The sequence below is a fragment of the Lepeophtheirus salmonis genome, chromosome 2, assembly GCF_016086655.4.
Source record: "Lepeophtheirus salmonis chromosome 2, UVic_Lsal_1.4, whole genome shotgun sequence".
NCBI lineage: Eukaryota > Metazoa > Arthropoda > Copepoda > Siphonostomatoida > Caligidae > Lepeophtheirus > Lepeophtheirus salmonis.
The window spans coordinates 33800752-33823645 of record NC_052132.2 but is presented as its reverse complement, the minus strand read 5'-3'; the positions used below and the strand labels follow the sequence as shown (position 1 = coordinate 33823645).

The window sequence follows — 22894 nt, the reverse complement described above, 5'->3', positions numbered from 1 at the left end:
CGCTGAGTGGAGCCTTTCAATGCAAACAGAGAATTAACGCTCTATTTTACAACATTATACAAAGATTCAAATCTTATTTTTTGTATTTAATTATTTTTTAGACCATGAAAATTACATTTAATATATTTTTTGAGTATTTTAAACTAATACAAATGGAGAAATTCCCCGTTTAATTTAATAAACAGCTTACTATGTAACTTTTCTTGGTCACATTATCTTATTTGGTTTTGTACATGCAAAAATATATTATCTTTTAAGGTGCAGATCTCACGTTGGTACTCTACAAAAAAAAAACCCTAGTTTTTAAACTAAAAAGATCATGCAAAATATATTTTACATACTGAAATTGATACATGAAAATATTTTATAGGGTCGCACTTCAACAATATTTTCTACTGCGAAGACAATCAAATTTAATCATTCAAGATATATCCCATCAGAGAACAAAAAAAAATGATATTACGTACAAAAAAAAAATCTTTATTAATATAGATAACATATCATGATGTAGTTATAAAGTGTTAAGTTACTTCGATACGGGAGTTCATTTACATAAATACTTATTATCAAAATACGAAATCATATTTAAGAGGTTGCGTTATCATATCGAACTAATGTATGGTATTTGAGAGGTTGCGTGTTCGTCAAAGTAAATTTTAGCGCATATGAAAGGTTGTGGGATTCTTGAGAGAAAAAAATATGGTTTAAAAGGTTCTGTGGTTAGTTAAATATAAAATTTTCCGTGAACAACTCACAACTTTGTGGGTTTTTTTTAAAAATAAATATTATCGTCATATATACAAGGTTGATGGCAATTTTATGTCTAATTAGAATGGATTGAAGTAGGAACATAATTAACATAGACATATACTTCTAACTGTTTTTTTATATTGATAATATTTTAAGGGGATTCTTCTCCATCCCAAAAAATGTAATTACTTGGTCAAAATGAAAAGTGGATAATGAGAACATGATTTGTTCATCAATTCAGGTTATATTATTGGGGTTTATGTAAAAAGTATTACTATTCATAATATTCACTTGAAAAGGGTTGAGAAGGGGTACATTTATATGTATCTTTTATCTCTTCGCAATGTAGTAGGTAGACAGTGTACATACAACTTTGAATAGATGGGATATTTTTAAATAAAAATTACTTTTTTGTTGTCAGTGAAGGAAATCACTCGGATGTATGTTACGCCAGGACAATTTTTTATGGAGTATCCTTGTCCAATAAAATACTATTCAAATATCAAAGAAAAGATAAAAATTATCTCAAACAAAGAAGACCCCTATTTCATACCTGCGTTCCTCTATACACTCAGGGGGGAAAAATTTCTATTTTGTGTACATGTTTCTTAGTTTGAACGCCATAATATTTTACTTTTATTTAAGTCCTTGAGATTACAATAGTCTAAAACAGACATAGATTGTTCCATTCTGCTTTAAAATCAGTTGTCTAGACAAGCATTGTATAATATGTATCAGTATGTCATCCAAGCTCAGTCATACTCAATTGTAAGCCCCCTTCAACACATAGGGTGGTTTAAATGTTGTATGTGGATTAATGAACAAGTCAGGCTTATCAACGATGGATATTTTAAAGCCTTTAATGCTGTCCTATATATACATTTATAAAGAGGTGAAAACTAGGGCTTCGTGTTTGTTTGATGCTTGATGACCTTCTTGGTTTCCCTTAGAAATCCCTTCAAAAGTTAACTAGTGAAACAGGTTTTCATTTTGAAGTAAAAAAGTCTTATGACAAATCTACGCCTTCAAAAATAACAAGTACCATAGGTAGTCAAAAGAAGAGTCATGTGATGATTCTTGCATTCGTAGTCACTTCAGATAAGTCGAAAGGATTCAATTTGAGAATGACTTTTGAGATGCGAAATCACTGGGATAAATACCTATTAATTTGTATGTGTATATCCAACTCACTCTTCAAATTTACACCTTCTCATATATATATATATATGTATGAAAAATGTACATATTTCTAACAAACTTTATTGAATGTGTATGTGCATGAGCCTGTATACAGTATGCTGTATATATGGCGCCTTGCTAAGGGGGAGATAAAATGGCTGGGAACAGGTTGGACGAGATACATAGAGTCAAAAATCTGTGGGTCTGCGTAATTTAAAATGAACTAACAAGTGTTTATCTATATTTTTGGAATAAGAACGCAGAAAATTTTCATTCCTATTCAGGCTTCCGAACCCAACGTACGTTCCACGATGACTACCCACTTCTCATACCCACCAAAGGAACTTCAAGAAGAGCTCAAGGCTATTGCTAAAGCCATTGTAGCTCCTGGTAAAGGTATCCTTGCTGCCGATGAATCCAATGGTACTATGGGAAAGAGATTTGTGGGCATTGGTCCCAATGGAACTAATGTTGAAAATACTGAAGAAAATCGTCGTAAATATCGTCAAATGCTTTTCAGCGTTCCTAAGGAACGACTTCAAGGCATTTCTGGTGTTATCCTCTTTCACGAAACTCTCTATCAAAAGGATGACACCGGCAAACCCTTTGTCGAGCTTTTGAAAGAAAGAAATCTTATTCCTGGAATTAAGGTTGACAAGGGTGTGAAGGAACTCTTTGGTTCGGAAAAGGAATCCACAACTCAGGGTTTGGATGATTTAGATGTACGATGTGCTCAATACAAGAAGGACGGATGTCAGTTTGCAAAATGGAGGTGAGTCACAAGGGAATAATTAATAGCATATTTTATTTTAGATTTAACATGTCTTTTCTCCTTTCTTTCTAAAAGATCCGTTCTTAAAATCCAAAAAAAACACTCCTTCATATCAAGCCATAATGGAAAATGCTAATGTTCTTGCACGCTACGCTTCCATTTGCCAAGCTAATGGTATCGTTCCCATCGTTGAGCCAGAAATCCTCTGTGACGGAGACCATGATCTTGAAAGATGCCAAAAGGTGACTGAGACCGTCCTTGCAGCAGTGTACAAAGCACTCAATGATCATCATGTATACCTTGAAGGAACACTCCTAAAACCCAATATGGTCACATCTGGTCAATCTTGCTCAAATAAGGCTGGTCCCGAAGCTGTTGCTCACGCCACCATCGAAGCTTTTAGTAGAACCATTCCTCCAGCCGTTCCCGGAATTGTTTTCCTTTCTGGAGGTCTCTCTGAGGAAAACGCATCCCTCAACATCAATGCAATGAACAAACACACAGGAATCTCTCGTCCATGGAGACTCTCATTCAGCTTCGGACGTGCACTTCAAGCTTCAGCACTCCGTGCATGGCAAGGAAAAGACGCTAATGTTAAGGAAGGACAAGATGCTTTCCTCAAAAGAGCTTTAATTAATGGATTGTCAACCATGGGAAAATATGAGGGTGATCCCAATGTTGATCCAGCAGCGGTGTCTTCGCTCTTTGTTGCAAACCATGCCTACTAATTTTGATCAATCAATGATTAATAAAACTTTTGTTTTTTCGAATGGAAAATTGACTATAGTATGCTTCGATGGAGCGAGTAGAATTCTTTAATGACTTATGTTTTAATATTATTTTAAATTAATTAATTAATTTTTATATTATATAAATAATAAACACAGGATCGATGTTATAATGAAAAAATCATGTTTATAAATGAAGTCGTTTTTGAATAATTCCTAATTAGATTTGGCAGGTGAAATGTGGTTGAAGAGTTTGTCTTTGATGACTTGCGTCATGAGTCCATGAAGGACTTCTGTGGTAAGTTTACTACTATCTTTTGTTGCTTTGCTCAATTTATCCTCCGTCTTTTTATCCGGACCGTCATGTGAGCCTAAATTATAGTTTCCCCGTCCCATGGTATGATCCCAGGACTCTAGCTTCTCAGCCAGATCCGAGATTTGACCTATGTAATAGATATTTAATAATGACAATATTAAGCATAAATAAGTATAATTCGTCTTACAAGTCGTATATTCTGAATTAGTGATGAGGGAAGAGGTACTCAGAGTGTTAACCCAGTAATGATTCCACAGAGAGCTCAAAAGCCTCTTATCCATTGCGGATTTGAAGTAGGTAACATCGAGTGAGTAATAGGATTTGCAATGCACACCAAAATCTTCTATTTTATTTTGAGGAATGGTTTGATACTCACTGGGGCCCTCATCAAGAGGCTTATATCCTATAAAACAAATTAGCAATTTCATCAAATATTTCCTTTCTTTGCTTAGCTAAGGAAAAATCAATATGACTCCTTGTAACCACAATAATTAAGGGAAAATGATTCTAAACATAAAGTGCACACCCCAAAACTTAAGTTATAATAAAGAATATCCATGAAATATAACTGCATATACTTTTGTAACAAAGACAAATGAATGCCTATAGATAAAACTTTAATAACTAAATCATGTGATTCCTTGCACAAACAAGAAAAATACATGAAAATCTTTAAAAATTAAAACCTGGATGAGCTAATTAAGTTATAAATACAAGAATGTAGAATAAAAAGACTCTATTATACGAAGTAACCACTTGCAGCATATAATGTACTTAATATTCGAAACTATAAAAGGCAATGTTTAATGCTTAGAAATACATTCAAAATGTTTAGTATGTATGACCAAATTCAACAACTCGACTTGAATTCAAGCAGAGCCAAAATTTAAAAGCGTATAAATGTAGTATTATCATAAGTTCCTCGTTTAAATTCAAGTCGAGATGTACTGGTACATAGCAAAATTGAGATAGCATCAACTTTTTTCTCAGATACCGTTTTTTTAAAATAACTCCATGAATAACTTTGCATTATAACTAATTTAATATAAATTAGTGTTGGATTCAAAGATACACTCGGAAATAAAACTTCATGTAAATCGACAATTTTCTGAAAATTACTCAAAATTGTCCAAAGTTTTTGGTTTTTTTTTCTCGAAAAATTCAACTTTAAATACAAAATATTGCTCTAGAACAAATTGAAGCATTCAAAATTTCTTCTATCTCTTAACAGGATAATAAAAAAACCAGCAGAAAATATTTTTCTTATTAAAAGAAAAGTTAAGTTATTAAAAAGGAGAAATCATATTACTAGGGACGTCCAAGGTGGTTAGATGGAGTGTCTGTACTCCCCCCCAATTAAGGAAAATTTGCTCTTCGCTAGAAATTTAATATTCGAAATAATAAATTTTTACAATTTTTTTTTTTTCGGGTTAGGTCTTGAGTGATTTATTTTAGACCCATATAGATCGATATTTTGCTCCAGAACTAAATTTCCTTTTTCTAAGAAAAGTAACAAGTTCCCCAAAAAAAAAGACAAGGGACTAGATCAACACCGATTTTTTATGTTTGTAGAAAGAATTTTACTACGAAATCAGTCCAGGTGGATGTAAGTATAAATTTTGACGGTCTCATACCGATCTAGGATTTCCAAATCGACACTCAATACTAGCTACCTACCCACGTACAAATATGACATGTTTGAATATTTGACCATGGTTTCTAGGGTAGAAATGTCTGTAAATTATGATTTGTTAAGTTTCAATCCTTTATTTTGTGTTAATTAGCCAAGAAATTTGAATTTGCGACCAATTTCCCCCAAAAATAACAGTTTTTGCACGACAAAAATTTTGAAATCCCAATTTTGTAGACCTATAGAATCTACAATGTACATTAAAAACCCACTATTTATGTTCAAATGATAGACAGTGGTCAGGACTTAACAATAAAACTGTTTGTTTAATGGTTTCTTACATATTTTGTGCAATGGCCGTTTAAAAATATGTCTCGAGTGAGAAACTGAATCGAAAATTCACACTTTTAGATACATTCCTGGCTTTAGGTAGTTTTATCTATTGATGGGAAAAGACTACAGGCTTGATTTACATATTGTTTTATTGGGAATGTAATAAGCTTTAAATTGATACCTAATTGATACTATTTTTTGTACAGAAACATTTAAAAAAAACAAAAATACTCCCTAATTTTATTGACATATGAAAAAAATACCGTCGTTCATGAAAATGTTTGGATCTAGATACTTGAAAATTTGATGATTTGTACCTGAAATAGTATATTTTAGGCTGATGTGTTTATTTTTCTCCTACTACCTCTAATATTTCCGGTTTTTTTACGATTTACGCATTTAACATTTTATGCAAAATTTCGCATTAAAAGTGGCATCAAACAAAATACTGAATGAACAATATTCGTAGAAACTTTATCGATTATGCCCAACATATACTTCCTTATGAAAATGATACCCAGTTTGAGTCAAACTACTTAATACTTCTGGAATTATTATTATTTTTTTATTTTTTATGAAGCAATAGAAACTCGATTTTTAGTAAAATATCCATATTTCCGAACGCATGATATTGCACAATCATATGACCAGCATTTACTTCATATTGACTAAATCAATGTCCAATTTGTCAGAAAACAACTACAGTCTCTCAAAACCACAGGTATTTGACTAATTGATTCATTTGAAGAACTTAAAAATGCTGAAGAGATATTAGGTTTAGAAAACATGTATTACTTTGTGAAAGACTTTCTTGATATCATAACTTTCTTAATCAATCTTTTAGTAAATTGAACACTTTTTTAACAGTACCAATATTTTTCTTTGGGAAACCCTAATTAGGGCCAAAACCATACCCAAGGACAAGAAAATAATTATCAAAAATTGATATGTTCTAAATTAAGAACAACATATTTTATTTCTTATAAAGAATAAATCCAATTAGATATGAATTCATTTAAAAAATTAAATGCCTAACAGTACCTACAACATTTCAAATTATATAAATAGAAAAAAATGGGAAATAATGTTAAGCTTTTAATATGTATATGATCTTTTTCAATTGGAATATTCAAAGTGCTATATAGCTGGGTTTGTGGACCTTTGTTTAATGTTTGCTTAGTTATTTGAAATTAATTTGTAAATGAATATTTAATTATTGAGTTGACCAATTCAGTAACTCACTCGAAAAAATCTTATTGATTAAAACATACATACGGAAATACGACTAAATCAAATGTAAATAAAATCATGGTGAATCAAAACTAACAGCACAAAAAAAAGGAGTTCTCAACATGGGGAGCTCGTACCCCATGGGAACGTAAAATTATTTTTTGGGAGTAGAGAGTAGTAATTTTATTATTATACATAGTGTATTTTAGGTATGAAAATTATGTTGCAGGGAAAATATTTTTTAACATCAAGATCATCAATCCAAATATCTAAAAAAATCTACTGTTACAATGAAAACTTGAATTTGAGATGTCCGTTGAAATAAAGGGAAAGAAAGTTTCATTTTGCTAATAGTCGTAATTCATACAGATTGAATTAACCCCTTAGAGACCCAACTATTTTACAATGAAATATAGGTTATCCACAAGGAAATGATCGTGATAATTATGAATTTTTCCCCATTTAATAATTAATTATAGTCAATACACAGTCAAATCCAGATAAGAACAGCATCTCAGCTCTATGATTCAAAATGAACAAGGCATTGTCTAATTATGTTACTTTAATTAGTTCGTTCATCATGAAATTTGAGGTGCATTTAGTCAGTTGTATTCGTTTTTGCTTATGAAGTTTGATTAAATAATTTTTTATAATCTCACAAAATTGTGAAAAATTACTATATCAAACAACGACGTTTTGATGATGTTTGTGTTGGATGTGTTTGTTTTTTTTTCTTTAACCGCAATTTCTAAAACAAATAATTAGGTAAGTTCCGTCCTTTTACTATGGTAAGACAGTATAGATTCAATATTATTGGATTAGCTGGATGGTTCATTGAAAGAATGGAGGAAATACCGTATAAGTTATTTTAGATGGACGTAGGTGAATTGATGAATTTTCAATATGGATATCTTTAGAATATAAAAAAACTCATCCATATTTGAATGAATGTATTTTTCTTACCCTTTGGATACGTTCTGAATGCTCCTAAATCCACTTTTCCAGCGGAAATGGTTCTTACAGGATCGATGACAATAGCAACAAATGGATCTTGAAAGTTTTGATTGAGGGTTTGTGTGGAAACATCGATGCCACTGAGCCAGCATCCATAGCCAGGATGAGAGTGATACCAACCCACTGCGTTCTCGAGTCTACCCACTCGTTTGGCTGCCTCAATGTAATCTGTCATATACTCATAGCCCTGAGCTTGTGCATTGACCCGCGTTTCCGTCCCTTCCACAGGAAGAGCAAAGGAGTCCATGACAACCATCACATTGGCATCCACCTTTCCTAGGAGCAGTCCCATCACTTCCAGACTTCCGCCAGAGCGAGCGTGCATCACCATTTTCAAAAGAGCGAGCGCTGAAATCTGAAGAGGAATTAAACGGATTAGAAGGGATCCTCCGGGATGGATCTTCAAGTACCTTGATGTCCTTGAAGAAGTGAGGATCCTTTTCCCAGGGTTTGGCGGCCAACATTCCTTGTTGATGAGCCCGGTCGTATTTGTAAATGTCTTCCACCTCCAAGATATGGTTGGACATCTCCCAATTCTTAAGGGCGATGGACGCCCCGGACGGTCCAGGTTTATTCTCAGACATTTCCAGACTTTTAATAGTTATTATTGTGAATGTTGTAGCCTATATGTTTATTGGCTATTGCACACACAATAACTACAAGGTGTTTAGAATTTGACAAATTAAGTGCAAAGAGTGTGTATAAGCAGCTCATTCTTTTTTTATGTGAAAAAAAGGAGGAAGAAGTTAGGAATGAGTCAGAGAATTCGAGCTCAAACTATTATTTCTACTCTCCAATCCTCATTGATGTCATGGAAATAAGACAAATTAATTACAACTCATATTAAAAAGATGGTAAGCTTCTTTAAATAGGTGCATTTAACAAAAAAAAAGAAGATGAAAATGACAACATTATAAAATGAAGGATTGCCTCTTGAGTCGCAAAAAAGCAGATCCCTAGTAGCGGGGGAAAACAATAACATATAAAAAACAAACAAACAAAACGGTGAAAAAGAGAAGAATGAAATTTTGAATTGACGACGACGATGAAGCGAAGTTGAGAAGACGACGTACCTACGTAGTTAAAGAAACAACAGGGAACACGCTTCATTTGGCGTGCTCTTATTTTGACTGAAGTGCAAAATAATTTTCTCACATTAATAAAGTAAATTTCATACTTTAACAGCTCATATCTTAACTCTTTCATAATTTAATTAACCTTCTAGAATAGTAGGTTTAACCATTTAACAATTATCATTCCAATGACATTGAATATGTATGGTCTTTTTTTCATTTAATCAAATATTGTAATGAAACATATACATTATATGTATACTGAGTGATATGTAATACTGAAGATAAAATTATGCTAATTCATACTCATTTAAAACAAACTTTTTGAAAAATAATGTACAGTCGAATAATTTTTTGAAACACTTTTTATTTTGCATGAAATTCACCTCAGAAACAAAATTTGTATCGGAGATGTCGAAGAATTTCGATGCAATTTGATTGAAAAAAAATCCTGAGTAGGTGGTTATTACTGCATGACGATTTTTTGAATCATGTTAATTTCATAGGTAATTTGCAGAAATTGGCTTGAATACAGGTATTGAGTAATACTGTATATTATAGATAATATATGTTGCATTCCACTAATAATTTATAATACTCCGTTAATTTGCGGTTTTTAGCCTATAGTTACAGTCAGGCTTTGAGTTTGTTCTTAATGGGCTCAACATAAACTAATTTTCAAATGACTAGAAATCAGCCGTCTTAAAAGACTTTTATTTCAAGAACAAGACACATCTCTGTTCCCCCTGGATATTCATAATTCTTCCCTTGTTGGTAACCTCTGACCAATACGGATTCCTTGGGAATCCGTGGGTTATTTGACAGACATTTCCTTTAAAATAATAATTTAATTAGATGGATTGACGTTAGCGGACCATGAACCTACAAATTAGTGAAAGCGGAACGGCTAAAAAAATTATTGGATCAACGAAAAATTAGTTGTTGCTGTTTTCATTATAATAAGATAATAATCTGGTAAAGTTTCAATTTACTGGATTTACTTCATAATATGATAAAAATATTTTGCACTCTCGTCAATTCCAAAAGAGAGCGTGTTTCATATTAATATCATCTATCATCATCACTCAGTAGTCAGTGTTCTCTGATCATTTAGTAGATAGAAGTATCAAATAATAAGAAGGCGAAGGAAGAGGCGAGCTGCTTCTGTTAGAACTGGAAGAAGAAGTGAAAAGAGAAGGAGAGAGAGAGAGAGAGAGAAATATCAAATAAGCAGCCATTTTGACTGGTGCCGTATTTTGGGATTGTTTCTGGGTTTTTGAGTGAGTGTCACGTGGTTTTGGGTATTTAAATCGACTCCTTCATTCGTCGTACTGAGTAGAATCATGGTATCTTCCACCCAAATCGGCGTTGGATTAGGTTTGAGTGCTGCAGCTTTCCTGGGTTATTGTTTATACTTTGATAACCGCCGCCGACGTGCTCCAGACTTCCGGCAAAAGCTCCGCGAGAAGCGTCGTGCTGCTGCCAAGAAAGCCAAATATGGAGAGGGAACCTCTGATATTGAATTACCGGATTTCTCTGACCACGAAGCCGTTCAACGCTTCTTTTTGCGCGAGGTCCAAACGGGAGAAGACTTATTGGGACAAGGAAACATCACTAAAGGGGTGGAGCACTTGAGTCTGGCCGTGGCAGTCTGTGGACAGCCCCATGCTCTCCTTGGTGTTCTTCAACAAACCCTTCCCAATCACATTTACTCTCTCCTTCTTCAGAATTTGGACATTGCACAAAAAAGAGTCAGGAGTCACGCCACCACCTCCATCAAGGGGCTCATCAAAAACTCTCCTTCTCAAGGCCCCATGAATGAAGAGGATTTGGAGTAGAGACCCTCTCTATTCACTCCCAGACCAGTCATGTTTAGTCCGTTCTAATTTCGCATTTTTATTTGTCTTTTCTTTTGTGTTACGAATAATAAATTGAAAAAAACTTAATTATTTAACGTACTATCGAGTTATGACTACATACTTTCATTCAATAAGAGACTGAAGTATCAAAAAATATATATATGAATCCTTTTACATTTTATGTGAATCAAATTCCCATTTCCTATGCATGTCCTAGATGCTATAATAGATATACTACAGTAGTGATTTATGCAATTGCATGATGCAGTAATGGCTTTGAAATTATTAGGTATTTAAGAGTTAATAGTGAAGCCTCTTTTTAATCATTTTTCAATTGGGTATGTTGTAGTCCTTATTTTGGGCGATTTGAAAATCTTATTCTTTTAAAAATATCAAGAAAACCCTAAATTTGTTGTTATACATTTCAATGTTTATTCGAAAATGTCCTCATTTTCGATAGGAACACAGGAATATATATACGCAAATTCGGCCGTGACTGTATAATGTGTTCCTCTTGGACCAATCGATCCATTATCAATTATATATATATATAACAATACTATTTTTAAATTCCTTAAACTATAAACTTATAATATGTGAAAAGTTGAGTTAGTTATCGTGAATAAATTAAAGACTCAAATCCATTATCACTCATTTTTATTTATCAATCATTAAAATATTCTTCCTCTTCATCTCTTTCGCGGATTTTAAGATCATCATAGTCTTCTTCTCCATCCACAGCAGCATAATCAAAGTTCTTATCTAGACCCTGAAGGAATCGTTGGCAAACAGCATCCTTCCATTCCTCACATGGATCTCCGTATGAATCCTCTTCATTAACTACTTCATCGTCTTCATCCGTATCATATTCTTCCACATCATCTTCTTTTTCCTTCTCCTTTGCTTTTTGCGTCTTGAGAAGCTCTCTTGCATTTTGAAGCTCAGCATGTTCCATTATCATACCCGACAATGTACAGTCTGATCCGGGTTTCTTGGCGGATATTTCTCTCTGTATGATCCCTTCTCCAAAATAGCGTTCGTACAAGGCGGGATAGCGTGCTTTCATGCATTCTCGGGAAACATAGGGATCGTTAGACTCCAACATTCTGTTCCAGGCGGCCCATCGACGGTTTTTGATGTATTTCTTATTTTTGAAGCTCAGTTCTTTAAGGATTCTTTCAAGGACATAGTTCTTGTTATTGGCGCTGGAGCGGTCTTCGAAAAAAGACAAGCAATCGGAGGGGATAAAAGGGGAATATCGTGTGAGGAAAACGTCAGGTTTTTCAACAAGAAGCCTCCTTGCAATGCCCTCTTTTTCATCAAGTGTCAAATCATCTTCATCTCGACTTTGATTTTTGAAAAAAGCTCTAGGTTCTTGAATAATGGACTCCATCATTTTTTGAATACGAGGATCTGAAGAGTCAGAGACATTGGAGCCCCTAGTTTCCTGTTCTTGGAATACTGATGATGATAATATCGTCATGATGATACAAACTTTGTTGTGGATTCCGGAGATGGATTCAAAAATTGCTTTTGTCAAGTTTTTTTTTTTTTAATGTTATATAGATATTTTTTATGTAATATTGAATTAAACGAGGTTGAGTGATGAAGAGCCAGAGTCCACAAAACCTCTTGGCATTCCTCATTCTGACGAGTACGTACTCTTCCTCACTCTCCAGCCCGGGTCATCCCTCTATTCTTCAAACAATTGAATACTCAATACGATGCAAGTCTTTCAGAGACGTCTTAAAGCACTGGCATATCCAAAGGACTTCAATATTGAAGGTAATTACTTGTATGTTTCCACATATTTTCCGGCATTTATATTATTACTAATTCCTGGTCGTCATATTGATTTTACGCAGATGAAGCCTCCGTTAAGGATTTGGTCTCCTGGTTAGAGTCTAACAAATTTCAAAAAATACCAGATGGGCCAGATAGGATCCTATCTTCATGGCCAACGAGTTTTGGAGCCTACTTAAAAGAAATGGGTTGCCATGAAGAATCAAACCTTCACAAACAGATTATTTGGCTCCTCTCAACTGCCATACAACAAGATTACAAGGAGCTTCGTTATCGTCTTCCTGATCCATCTACTCTCTCCCTATCTACCCAAGCTAAGGATAATGAACAAAAAGCCTTCACTGATACAGTGGATTGTAAATATTTATTCATATAGAGTTTGTTCATTTTGAAATTGTTTGATTGTTCTTTTCAGTGGAAAGTGAGGAGTTGAAAAAGGCCGTCAATGAATTTGCTTCTAAAATAAAAATGGCTCAACATCCTGATCATCTTGTCACACTTGAAGCATGTTGCAAATACATTATACAAAATGTGGCCCTCAAAAATATTTCCTCCAAGGAAGGCAATGTTCTTACTGACATACAATCCAATTCTCTAGGTCTCCAAGATATTAAGGATCCAGTTGTACTCACTTCTGCCAAGATTTTGAGGCTCCTACATATATCTTGTCTTAGAGATTTACAAAACAAGATCAACCAAGTTATTGTTAAGATCCAAGGAATTACGGCAAACCCAAAAACGGATACGACTCTTGGTAAAGTAGGACGTTAATTGAGTAAAAAATGATACAGCTCATATTCATAAAAAATAGCTTTATTTGATTCTCGTTTTGTTAAATTTATATATAAAATACTTTTTTGTTAATTTTGAAAATATATGGCTGATTAAATAGCACCGAATGTATTCGAATCCTGATTGAGTAGAGATTTGTGTGAAGTAAAATCTAACGGACTGAAAGAATTTTAGGATATCCTGTTATAGCATCAATCTTCACAATGACAAAGTGCTCTGCAACTACATGAGAAGCCTCACTCAGCACGGCCATCAATCGATAAGTATTACTTGAGTAATCAAATTCACATCCTTGTAGCTTGCATCTTACTTTTGATTCATCGACCTTATCTGCGTCTAAATTATTATGATTAACTATTTATTTGAGTATTTATACTTGATGAATTACCTAGAGCTTCTCTATATCCTAAAAGAAGGTTTAAAATTGTTTCTTCGTCGAGGACTTCAAGCACAGGATCAATTTTATCATTGATACAAGAAGCATGATTATCCAAACATGCATGAGATTCATTTAAATCATCTACGTCATCCTCTTGTTCATCGCCGGGCTGTTCTATGATTGGAGTAACGTGTTCCATTTCGTTTTGAATAAAATTGAAGCCTCTATTTTCAAGATCTTTCCAGCACATAGGTTCAAGAATTTATGAATTAAAATTATGGTACAGATATTGCAAAATAGTCAAGACTTTCCCATTTTTCTCTTTTTTCATTGAACTGAGTTTTGACGTTATCGATCAAACAGATTGTATGCCTTAAAAAATGAGTAATACTACAAAGTTTATGACATGATACAAGGCCTTATTTTTATTTATTTGATTGCAAGTGAATTACGTGCAACTTCTTGGCCTCGATTAATCATTTTCCGATTTTTCTTTTGAGTCATCTAAAGGTGTAAGTATTTGATTGATGAAAGGTAAACTTTCCAGGCCTTTGTCCTGGAAAATCGAAGGTCTGCATGGAGTACAGCTTTTATATTTCGAGATCATGTTTGATATATGAAACTGTTAGTAAAGTAGATGATGAGTTATCTATTGGAAAATTTTGTAGAGCTGTACTACTCATTCTTTTTTCAAATTCAACTGCTGATTATATTATTCGTTATATTTCAGTACTTGTACGACTCGCAAATTGAAAAATTTGGTATTCCACAGAAAAAATAGAGATCATATTGCTTTTGAAGTTGAACAAAATTTTGGGATTTGGACAATTTTCTTTTTGTGTTTACTCTAATCTCTAGCCCAGTGGTTCCCAACCTGTGGCTAACTACCTGACGATTTGTTGTATTCTCCTGTTATTATCAATATTATCTAATTATAATAGTCAACTAAATTAAAATTTAAGATTGCCCATGATGAATTCGAAAGACACATGGGCATTTCGCTGGTGGTAAATCGGAGCAAAAGTATTAATTTTTTGAAACGTTCAAAAAAAAAAAAAGAAGCCCTCCCAAATAAATGCATTGAAGAAGGATCAACACCCATAATTTTGTTGCTTGCGTTGTGGCAACTTGGGAAATGTTAAGGAGTCACGGCACCAGAAAAGCTGGGAACCACTGGTTCCTATTTTTTTCTAAATTGGATAGAATCCAGTCTTTTAGCAGATAAAATATTTATTTAAACTCATTGCATTGATTACATATATATCAGTGATAAAGTTACATGAATATAAATATTTTCAAAAATAAACTTTTCTATGGTTCCCTATTTATGGTATGTATTAGGTCGGATATTAAATATTATGATGTGTGTTTGGATTATATCACCGAGAAAGATTACCTAATGGATCCTTTGGTAACTATTGATAGACGTAAGAGATAGTGGTGGGCAATTGTCCTCACATTTTATGCAAACCCAAAAATATTCGGGGAATCAATTTGTTTTTTATTATTTAAAGAAAAACCAAAAATGAAATTAATTTATTCGATTGAAAAATAAAATAAAATTGTCATCAAAAAACGTACTTTAAAGATAAAGATTATCTTAAAAAATATCTTTATAAAAAATTTTTAGAAAATATGTATACTTTTTAACATCATCAAAGAAATGTCAGATAAAAATTTCATACTAAGTACATAATTATATGACATCACTTAATCTCATTGAGCTCTTCCAACACCATGTGAGTTTTGATTATTGTTTTCATTTCTAATCATAATAGATAAATTGGACTAAAAATGACATAATCTGTATATTTCATTATATAATTTATGAAAATTATAGCACGTACAAATCGTTTTAAAACTATAAAATACAAGTCTAGAATTAAACGTGACTACCGCCTACATACTTACTTATCAGCTAATGAGCAAAAAAAGAGTTTAATAATACCTGAAAGTGTATAAACTCTTATATGTGTATTGCAAACTTAGATATTAAGCTTTACATTCATTTTTGAGTGCCTGAAGGAGAAAAAGTTGAAGGATTAACAGATTTTTTTTTAAACAGCGTTTATTTAGCCGTTTATGTTTTTCAACATTACTTTCGTAATCGCACTTTCGTACCTTCGCAAACTTTTTCGTAAAAAAATTCAAAATCCACAGCTGTTTGACAAAAAATTAATTTATTTGGAAAAGGTTTTAAAAATTACATTTGAAAATTAAAATTTATTATTTGAAATATTATGGAGAAAAATTTCAAAAATCTATAGCTATTGACAAAAAATTAATTTTTTTGGAATTGTTTTCAGAAAAATTTAATTAAATTTCAATTATTAATTTTTTTGGAATTGTTTTCAGAAAAATTTAATTAAATTTCAATTATTAAATTTTTTTGGAATTGTTTTCAGAAAAATTTAATTAAATTTCAATTATTAATTTTTTTGGAATTGTTTTCAGAAAAATTTAATTAAATTTCAATTATTAAATTTTTTCGTTCGTCGTATTTTTTCTGTTTTACAAAAAATTAATTTTTTTGGAAATTCTAAAATTACATTTTTAATTTAAATTTATTATTTGAGACTTTGTGGAGAAAAATTTCAAAAATCCATAGCTATTAACTAAAAATTAATTTTTTTGAAAACTTTAATTAAATTTCCAAAATTAAACTATTAGAAAAAAAAAAATTAATTTAAATTTTATAGTAAAAAGAAAAAACTCCTTTATTTGGAGGGGCTATAGCCTTTCATCCCACCCCCTGCGGACACCCCTGAAACGGGTCCAAACCTGATTCATTCTACAATACTTACTTCATTCAATTATAGGGATATTATGGTAAAGTACCTGATAAGATACAATTAAATACATACATTTGTAGATAATATTTTTTTATAAGGCTAGTGATAAAATTCAACCAATATTAATTATGATGCAAGATATGATTTCATTTATGGGATGCATAATCATTATCACTTAAATTTTGGTAAGTTGTTATGGTAACCTTGAAATAGGTAGACTCCCATTAATTGCTCATAGGTAGAATCTTATGTTACCCATTTTCAAAAATAATATATATTTGACGATGTTCAAATTGGCAAACTCACAAATTGATTTAATTACAGAGTCTTGATTAGTTAAAATGTGTTTCCAAGCTGTGAGTTCAATACAAGGACGTATAGGTACATATTTGTTGATTCAAGCAATTAAGATGGATTATACCTATGCAAGAACACGTAACATCATTCCCATCTATTTTGTGTCCATTACTCAATATGATAATATTTTGCTCTTCATAAATTATGACGCCATAGAGCAATTTTAAGTTATGTGCAATTTTCAAATTAGGCACTCTCCTCATTTTGTATTAAGTAATTACCATTTTATTTAAATCATATTGTTTATTTAAGGACTCGGCTGAGATAAGAAATACACAAACATCATAAATAAGACTTTTAATTGATCTTTTGGTTTTACCATCGGATAAACAGTGTGCGTGTATGAATTCAATACTGGCCTCAAATGTAATGCCATGGTTTGGTAGTGTCCATGTCCATTTTTGTTAGTTGTATAAATTATTATTGCAAATTGTCTAAATGTAAGAGACTTTATAAAATATGATGTCTTTGACAATTTTAGAGAAACGTTATTATGAATGATTTAGATTTGGACAACTTTGCATGAGAAGAATGGATTAACAAGGTTCGATATAACCTCATATTTTCACTAGATATGTCCTTTATTGCATATTTTCAAGTATGGTTTCCGGGTACTTTTTCACAAATTTGGGAAATATCTGATTTGGTCTTGTGTGTAAGTAAGGCCACAAGTTGCAATCGACTTAAAAAGAAAATTTAAAAATGAATAAAGATAGCCTAAAGCAGTGGCTTTGCTATTATTAGGAAGGCTTGAGTCCCCCTAAAAGTCTATGAAGCTTTTTGATGATAACATATAAATGTCTTTTTTTGGTGTTGTCACACAATATGGAACCCAAAACGGTCAAACTGATCGTTTGAAACTTGGCTAGTAGATGCAAAAAATAACCAAGCATCTTCCTGATATTTTTTTTGGGTAGTTACGATATAATATTATTAGATAATTATGCAGCTCATAGATAAATAAATTTTCTATGATACAGCCTTTCAAATACGTTTGTGTTTTTCCCCCAATTAATTTCCCTTATAATTAACATACTTAAAACCAGGTGGTTAATTACGTAAGATCTAAGCAAGAATTCTTAGGAAGTCGGCTAATTTGGTGTGTAATAGACTATGTCACAGGGTCATAAAATGGGTTAAATAAAGTCCTATGTTACGCTTCGTTTCAAACTAATATTTAACTATCTAAGGAAGGAAACAGCTATTTATGTGGATATCTAATTTCCATACTTACATAATGGTCGCGTGCAAATGCAATTTAGGCTTTTGTGCTCTCCTAATGTATGTTTGTATTTACATACCGAATGAAGATTAAAATCAAGGACTTTGTTTGCTAGATAAGACCTTTAGCTTAATATTAAGTGGGTGTCGGATAAAGCTTTTGTTTGTTTACTGAAGAAAGATATAAAACGTTCGTGGGACTGAGATAGAAGTCAAACAACATTAAATCTAATGCTTCTTGACACGGTCTTGTCTGAAACGGATATCACCGACCCCCTAAACTGCCCCTCTATCTCAGGTGAGAAAGTGAAAAAAATAATCTGGATACTTAAAACGAAACCCCTCTAATTGTATTTTAAAAAAACCCAGCCAACTACCATCAATAACTGTCTAAAAAGGAATCTAAACAATTTGAAAGATTGCCATTGCCAAGGATTGAGGTCTGTATAAGTTTACCATGGTCAAACAAGTGCCAAAATAGTGTGTAAAAATCGAAGACTTTTTGAGGAGCCGCTTGATTTATCCGTTTAATCGTTTGCATAGACAAAGACCTACAAAATGCATTACAAAAAAAGCCCTAGTCCCTAAACGCTCTGTTCACAATGCATTCACCTCCATGTTCGCTAGATAAAGCCACCATAATGAGCAAAGAAACTATGTTTATTGAATAAAACCATTAATTCACAATATTTAATTCACGCATATTTTGCTATTAGATGAGCAACCAACCACCTCCAGCATCTACCACAGCCTCCAACATGGTCCTGAACCTTGCACAGGTCTTTATGATGTTCATGTTGGACACCCCCTATAGAATGGAAGCCCAGAAGGAGTCAAGAATAATATGTGCATGTTTGTTGGACTCTATCTCCAAGACACCCCTCGTAGTAGTTTATGAGGTTCAGAATAAGGAAACTAAGAGGCCACATTTCTTTTGTCCTTTTGCTTCAGGAAGCCTGGAGTGGGGTTTGCTATCAGAAGAATCCTGAGCTTTCCTTGCAAGTGTTCTTAAACCATCATACTCCTTGAATGCCTTTGTAATATCGTAAACAGTTGATTAGAGGAGCTTCGTTCGATTAATAATATCCTTGGACGTCAGTCGGATGGGTGGCACACAATAATGGCCACATGGCGCTCGTATTTCGAGGACATTTAAAGGATTTTGTATTTTTTCTTATAAAGTTTTGTTAGGTTAATTTGATGAGTATACTTTTATAAAAATATATCTTATGGTTGCCAAGAGATTGAGGTCTCCCCTTGTTCCGGATTTTAAATCCCCACCGCCCTGTATATTTGTCCAGGGAAAACTATAAACCTTTCAACAAGTGTGTCCTGGATTTTAATCAATATTCTACTGGTACATATTAGTATGCAAAATGTATTTGTAGGGAATACAATAAAACGATAGAAATGAGTAGTTAGTTAGTAATAATACTTAAGAAGGTGTCTTTTCAATTAATTCCTTGCGTTTCATGTATACCGCCAATCTTAGATATTACAAACATATACAAGTGCATGCAGGCTATGCACAAAAGCATTTTAAATTGATGTATACGACGTGGATAGGGTTGCAATGTATCTTGCAACACTTTTTTGTATTTTCATTCTTAAAAACCCACTACATTAATACATCAGCTACTCCTGTTTTTGCTATAAGACTTCAAAATAAATTACCATAAGTCTCCGTCTCTATCACTCAAATCTCTATGTAGCTATTGTGCATACAAGCATATGTGGATGGTAGTGTGTTGTCCCGATACTAATACTCACGCATCGACTACAGTAAAAAAATTGGTATTAGCAGATCCGGTGCTAGGATTTTTCTTTGTTGGATATTTATCTCAAATTTTCCAACTGATATCTCATATGAGGTAACTTCTTTTTTTTTTGTGAAAATAAGATATGGGGTATGGGGCCCAAAAATGATAAAGGATCTGTTTTAATAAATCTTTTTTTAATTGGAAAATATTTTACTTCATTTTTAACGACTTTTTTTTGAATCTCCTTTCCGGGACTATGTCGATATTTAGTTAAATGACGGTTTTTTATTTAAAAAGTAATATTTTTATCTATTTCTAAAAGGTCATTTTTATATAAATAAGGTATTTATAAAGCCACTGCGTAAATAGTCCAAATGTTCCAACAAACATTCCATTTTTTGGCACTGTTGAGGGTTTTATCTAATTATTTTAGAACATAATATCCGGCCCTTCTTTTGGGAAAAGAAAAAAAATTGAAATGACCTTTTTTAGAGAAGACATTTTTAATGACCTTCTTTAGGAAATAATTTTTTTTATGTTTCTCAATTGGCCTGTCAAATGTAACTTCTAATGCCTTTTCTTTGCAAAATAAATTCCAAAATTTTTTCTTGAAAGACCTTCATAATGGAAAATTTAAATGCTTGTATGTTCTTTGAATAAGATTTATTTTTGTTTTAGGGAAAGAGGAAATTTAGAGATTACCTGGTGCAGACTATTTGAGTTGGATAAAATGATATATAAGTCGGACATTTTGATGTTAAATGCCTTCTTCTTTTAAAAAAAGTTATTCAAAAATTCAGAAAAAAGATCATATTATTCCTGTTTTTTATGCAACAGTCAGTTATCCGGCACCAATAGTGTGCCGGTTTACCGAAAGCCACCAGAAAAAGAAAATCTAGGACTTCTGATATCAATTAATTTATGTATTTTACCTATACCTGTTCAAAATATATATATTTTTTTAATAATATTCAAACACAGATAAGTATTTTCTTTTTTGGGTAGAAACTGGCTCAATAACATTACATCATCCTTTGCAAAATATTATGCATTTTTACACTTTTGAGTAGATTTTTAAGCAGAATGCACAAAACATTTCATTTCGTTGTCAAGGTAAAAAAAAGAAAAAGTTAAAAACTAGAATAATTTTTAACAAAAGAACCATTGAAATTAAATACATAAAAAAGTCGTGAATCCGATCCAATCCTACACAATCCATAAGATCGTTACTATGTATATTCTACAACGATTATTACCATACTAAGGCAATTATAATTGGTCATACTTACATAGTGGATACTAGTCAGTGTTTGGAAAATGACTTTATGGGACAGTTTGCATGAGATAAGTATTATTATTACATAAAAGGTCATTGTGCCACTAAATAACTGAGCTACAATTGAACTAATCATTAATTTTTTGCAAAATATATATATATTCCATGTAAATTGTCATGAGTGTTATTCAATTGATGCAATTCATAAAATAAAAATGATCATTGATACAGTAAGACCTTGAGATACGAGTGTCCCAACTTGCGAGTTTTTATTCCGATATGAGCTGGATGTCGTACGACTTAGATACTGGTTGCTTGAGACTTGGCAACGGGACACAAACACCACTTCAAACGCTATTTCTTTAAAGTTATTTCTTATAGGAACAATTGCTTTAACTTACAAGCTCCGTTGAGGAACAAAATCAACTCGTAAATCAAGGTATTACTTTATTCATTTTGCAACACTCATCAAGCTACTACAAGTAGGAATTATGTCTACATGGATTCAAGTACCGTAATGACATCAAATTGTTCCCTTAACCTTTAATCGTCGTAATGACTTCCACAAAGGATTGATTTATTAGGTCTATGATGATTATTGCCCTAGGGATTAAATGTTCTTTTTTTCTTCTATTTTTTTAATTGTGAGGATTGAAATGTTATTAAAATGGATGGATTACGTAGGTATTAGGGTATATTTCCCGGAAACTGGGGCTCCCAGGAAATCCATCATTTAATTATTATAACTTCATATGGATATAGAGTTGACTTTTAGATCGAAGGTCGAATTAAGAATGATGCAGAATATTTCAAAAAGTCAAAAATGGCTCATAAATCCAAGGTTTAGTGTCATTACATTGAACAACGAAAATGCTCGGAGAATGCTCAATTTAGACCTGTTCAAATGTTCACTCTTTTTCAAACCTTTTAATATTTGAATTTTTCCCGTTATTCAAGGTCTATAGAAACTAAATATACCAGTCATTTGGATTTTGGACCGCAGGGGCCTTGAAAATTTATAATTAGTGGATCTAAAAAAAGACAAAAAAACAACCGTGATTGTTTGTATTTTTTTGATTAGAGCTTTGCTCTGGCTTATCGAATAGTATTGATATGGGTATCAAATCAAAGCCAAGAAACTGTGCTTCAATTTGTATAAATATGTTATTAACCCTTTATTTGGGCCCATAGGTAAATTTTATCCCAGATATTAAAAAATGTTTTCTTAAAATATTTTTTCCATTTGTTAACCATTTTAACTTATCAACTAGACTAAATAGGAGAAATACTCGCTATAGCTTGCACCTATATACAGGAATAACTTTAAGCAAAATCCACAAAAATAATGTACATTACACAAATTTGACAAGCTTTTATAGGAAGTTCTTGGTAAGAATTGCCCCGTTATTAGTCTCGATGTACTCGTATCAGTTGCTCCACAAAACGAGGAAGGGAAATTGCGCGATGTTCCTTTCATAACAGGTTCCACCAGTCTTCAACAATGAAAGACTACTTTGGATTTAGGGGAAACATGGAACCTGAAAAACAACATTGTTGGTCTAGGATTTGACACAAACAGCTAGCAATAGTGGTATTAACAACAGTGTAGCAAAACTGATTAAAGACAAAC

At 32.5% G+C, this 22894-nt stretch overlaps 6 protein-coding genes across 6 annotated transcripts; 3 read left to right on the top strand and 3 right to left on the bottom strand.

Annotated features, from left to right (window-relative positions):
* The first annotated feature begins 2188 nt into the window (after nucleotides 1–2188).
* On the top strand, nucleotides 2189–3610 carry LOC121113592 (fructose-bisphosphate aldolase). The gene is given in 3 exon segments (XM_040707417.2): nucleotides 2189–2701; nucleotides 2777–2795; nucleotides 2797–3610. Coding segments are annotated over 3 exon segments (1113 nt in total). The 5' UTR covers nucleotides 2189–2240; the 3' UTR covers nucleotides 3430–3610.
* Nucleotides 3494–8631, bottom strand: CSN5 (COP9 signalosome subunit 5). The gene is made up of 4 exons (XM_040707418.2): nucleotides 8363–8631; nucleotides 7902–8307; nucleotides 3933–4148; nucleotides 3494–3872 (listed from the first exon to the last, which is right to left on the bottom strand). The coding sequence occupies exons 1-4, from the start codon at nucleotides 8534–8536 to the stop codon at nucleotides 3646–3648; spliced, it is 1023 nt and encodes a 340-aa protein (XP_040563352.1). The 5' UTR covers nucleotides 8537–8631; the 3' UTR covers nucleotides 3494–3645.
* A 362-nt stretch (nucleotides 8632–8993) lies between these two features.
* LOC121113596 (mitochondrial import receptor subunit TOM20 homolog B) lies at nucleotides 8994–10971 on the top strand. Its single transcript, XM_040707422.2, has one exon. The coding sequence runs from the start codon at nucleotides 10369–10371 to the stop codon at nucleotides 10861–10863; it is 495 nt and encodes a 164-aa protein (XP_040563356.1). The 5' UTR covers nucleotides 8994–10368; the 3' UTR covers nucleotides 10864–10971.
* A 553-nt stretch (nucleotides 10972–11524) lies between these two features.
* On the bottom strand, nucleotides 11525–12367 carry LOC121113594 (coiled-coil domain-containing protein 97). The gene has a single exon (XM_040707419.2). It carries the CDS (start codon nucleotides 12365–12367, stop codon nucleotides 11549–11551), a length of 819 nt encoding a protein of 272 aa, XP_040563353.1. The 3' UTR covers nucleotides 11525–11548.
* Nucleotides 12368–12528: 161 nt separating this feature from the next.
* Nucleotides 12529–13581, top strand: LOC121113595 (RNA transcription, translation and transport factor protein). Its single transcript, XM_040707421.2, has 3 exons — nucleotides 12529–12669; nucleotides 12750–13043; nucleotides 13103–13581. The coding sequence occupies exons 1-3, from the start codon at nucleotides 12609–12611 to the stop codon at nucleotides 13456–13458; spliced, it is 711 nt and encodes a 236-aa protein (XP_040563355.1). The 5' UTR covers nucleotides 12529–12608; the 3' UTR covers nucleotides 13459–13581.
* LOC121113597 (uncharacterized) lies at nucleotides 13485–14219 on the bottom strand. Its single transcript, XM_040707423.2, has 2 exons — nucleotides 13868–14219; nucleotides 13485–13815 (listed from the first exon to the last, which is right to left on the bottom strand). The coding sequence occupies exons 1-2, from the start codon at nucleotides 14106–14108 to the stop codon at nucleotides 13631–13633; spliced, it is 426 nt and encodes a 141-aa protein (XP_040563357.1). The 5' UTR covers nucleotides 14109–14219; the 3' UTR covers nucleotides 13485–13630.
* Nucleotides 14220–22894: the final 8675 nt, after the last annotated feature.